Genomic DNA, 3,208 nt, shown 5'->3' with positions numbered 1-3,208 from the left:
TCCAATACTTGCATCAGGAAGGCTCCTCTACCACTCTCCTGCATCTTCTGTCAGGGACTAAACAAATAATTTCATGAAGATATCTTCATGAGGAACCTCAAATTCTTCAATAGTATTTTTTACATTAAGTGCATGTTGTTCTGTAGAATCTGCTTCATTTCCTGAGAATTTGGGAATAGCCAACCTTAAATCATTTGGGATATGATTTGGATAACCAATAATGCTAATGAAATCTAGTTGTCTATATCTTTCAATAATCATAGGTCATCTGTATCCTTGATTATTATTCTATGAATTTATGTTTCCAACATTATTATTTATGTTATTTCCATTTCCTCCATGATTATTATTACCACCATTGTTACCATTATTTCCATTGTTATCTCCATTTTTATTATTGTTTTCATTATTACCTCCATTATCATTATAATTACTTTTGTTTCCACCATTACCAGTCCCATGATTATCTTTATTATTGCCACAATTATTTCCACCATTGTTTCCATTATTGTTCCTTTGCCTAGTGCCATCATATTCATTTCTTTTCCTATGATGCATATATTTTCTCCAACCACCTCTTTCATGTTCATTACGATGTCCTCTATTTCTTTCTCCACTGCCTTGTTCATATAAATGATTATGAAAGCTTGTGAAGCATTGATCAACTCATTTTCTATGTGGGGGGTTGTATCTAGGGATTGTAGTTTCGCTAGATTCACTTGTTTCATCCTTACTTTCTTTTGAAGGTTCACTACTATTTTCAATAATTTTATCTCTTTCCATACCGAGCTTTGCTAGGATTTCATCAGGTTGTCTCTTCAAAGAACAAGCCAATCCTAGTTCTTGGGCACTTATATATGCCATCTCAAGGAAAAAAGTATCCATTTTGAGTCATCTTCCTCCTGTTGGATTCTAAGATGCTTATAATACTACTCCTCAAAACTAACACCTGAAAAAGGGTTATAAAAATCACAATTGTTATCAAGTGTATGGTGAATAATTGGAGGTTCCCAATCCTTGACACCTTCCTTTTCTTCCCTTCTAGGGAACTCATTATGTAATGTAGATTCTAATACCGAGGCCTTCTTCTTACCCTTGTCTAATCTCCTCCTTGGGCTCAATTTACAATGATCTTATGGTCATCTCAAAGATCTCCTCCCATTCATGATTGAGATCGACAAATGCCTATGATTCTCTCTTAATCTATTATATGATATAGTATTTTTCATCAACCTTATAGAGTCGCCACCTCCCCTCCGGAGAAATGAAATTTTGTTATCTCGCCATTCATCCTTCGTAGCAGGATTAAGTCACCCCACAAAATTTTATTTGAGTCCTTATCTTTCTAAGAAATTCCTTGGTTAAATTCTTAATTCGTTTGTAAAATGTCTCTTAATTCGTAAATGCCAAGTTTTAATAGTCTGTTTGAACTCCATGAACTCATTGAACCATTTTAAAGGGGGTTCATATTGTTCATTTAGGTTCCACCAGTTCTAGGTGTCTAAAGGGTTTTCATACTAATGTTCACTCAAAGTGTTTTGCAGCGGTTCTTTTTTATGGTCACGTATGATGTGCTATATCTTCTTTTTGCTGGCTGTGAACACTTTGAACTTAGTTCAAATGGTTTAGTGATGTTCAACATGTTCAATGAGATTCAAAAGACCGGTGGTACTTAACAGAGCTAAACTTTTCAAGGAGAATTTTCTTGGCGCAGTGTACACTTTGAACTACTTGAACTCTCATGAAATCAGTTCAGATTGTTTACGTGTGTTCAAATCAGGTGGGTCCTATGTGCTAAAAGACATGATGGAGAATTTATTGTGAAATATGATGAAGATTGAACCATATCTCGACTGATGTCAACTGCTTGAGTTTTCAAGGCAAGTAATCATTTTTGGGAATTGGTGTTTACTCCAAAAATGCCGCCATGCATTCAATGCACGCGTGTGATGTCCAATCCCAACACTCAGCACATTTGAGTTGACAATTGGAATTAATGCACTAAATGAATTCGTATCACTTCTTTCACTATAAGGTATGAAGTGATTAATTTCTAAGAACTTGTTCTGCATTGCTGCAGAGTTTTGGATAGAAGTTTTATTTGCTAGTAGTCATCTGTTTCGTCTCAACTTTGAAGGTGAGTTTGTTTCCTATCCTCTCTAGTGATTTTTACCTACTTTTTCTCTCTCTTAATAAGATTTGCAAGGGAAAATAAGGGTTGTTATTCATGAATTATGAAGTCCACATTACACCTCTTCGGGAATATCTTCAGTCTTGCATGCATAGAGCCCATAGTCAGCAATACAAACTTGAAAGGAGAAAACCTAGAAGTCTTAAAGGAAAGGGTGTTCAAAGGAATTGATGGTTCATTTGGTGTAGAAATTCTGAGTAGTGGTCTCAAAAAAGTAGCAGCCTTTCCTCCTGCTATCCCTTTCCCAGAACTAGTTAGAGAGTGTATTGCGAGGTATGATCCTATTTCCAAAACCATCAAAGGAGATAATGGTGAAACCCTCCTCGCAATTAACTAGGAAGTTATTTCCTCCATTTTCAAATTACCTGATTATTAGTTCTCAAACTTTTCTCCTGCCCAATCAATTACTGAGTTCAATGTAGATAAAACTAGACACTGGAATAATGTAGCAAAGTATTGGTTGAAGGTTCCCCAGCGGGGTGGCTCCAGATTATCCAAGTATCCCAACAAGAACCATATGCTTCCCCACATTCATGATGTCATGTTACTGCTACCTGGGTTAGAGGTTCGGGTGAGGCCTACAGTTTTGATGATTGGATTTACTACTGTGTACAACTAGTACTGGAAGGGAAGTAGTATCTTGATTGGGCAAAGCTGATTGCTGATTCCATGAGGGAGAAACTAAGCATGGCCAAATAGTTCAAGCAAAATTTCTTCACATCCTCGTATTTGATATACTACTTGGCATGTGTTAAAGAGATAGTGGGTATACCTGGCAGCTTGCTGAGGGAGAAGTTTCTGTGTATGATTTTTACCCTATGTTACAGAGGGATAATGCTTTGCAAGACTTTAGGAGAGTACATAATGCCTTCTTGGGAGATTTATGTTATGAGTTAATGAACATGAAAACCAGAGGATGTTTGAGGATTCATAGGCATTAGTGAAGAAATATGGTAGTTTCTTTGTTCAGTTTCCCCACTTTTGCTACATAAGAGTAGGTAGCTTCGAGGAAGAGCC

General features: G+C 36.5%; 1 protein-coding gene across 1 annotated transcript; it reads right to left on the bottom strand.

Annotated features, from left to right (window-relative positions):
- Positions 1 to 288: 288 nt before the first annotated feature.
- On the bottom strand, positions 289 to 885 carry LOC131069054 (uncharacterized). The gene is made up of 2 exons (XM_058004372.2): positions 735 to 885; positions 289 to 620 (listed from the first exon to the last, which is right to left on the bottom strand). Exons 1-2 carry the CDS (start codon positions 883 to 885, stop codon positions 289 to 291), a joined length of 483 nt encoding a protein of 160 aa, XP_057860355.2.
- Positions 886 to 3,208: the final 2,323 nt, after the last annotated feature.

Source organism: Cryptomeria japonica, chromosome 11 (assembly GCF_030272615.1).
Source record: "Cryptomeria japonica chromosome 11, Sugi_1.0, whole genome shotgun sequence".
Taxonomy (NCBI): Eukaryota; Viridiplantae; Streptophyta; class Pinopsida; order Cupressales; family Cupressaceae; genus Cryptomeria; species Cryptomeria japonica.
This window is presented reverse-complemented; position numbering and strand designations above follow the sequence as displayed.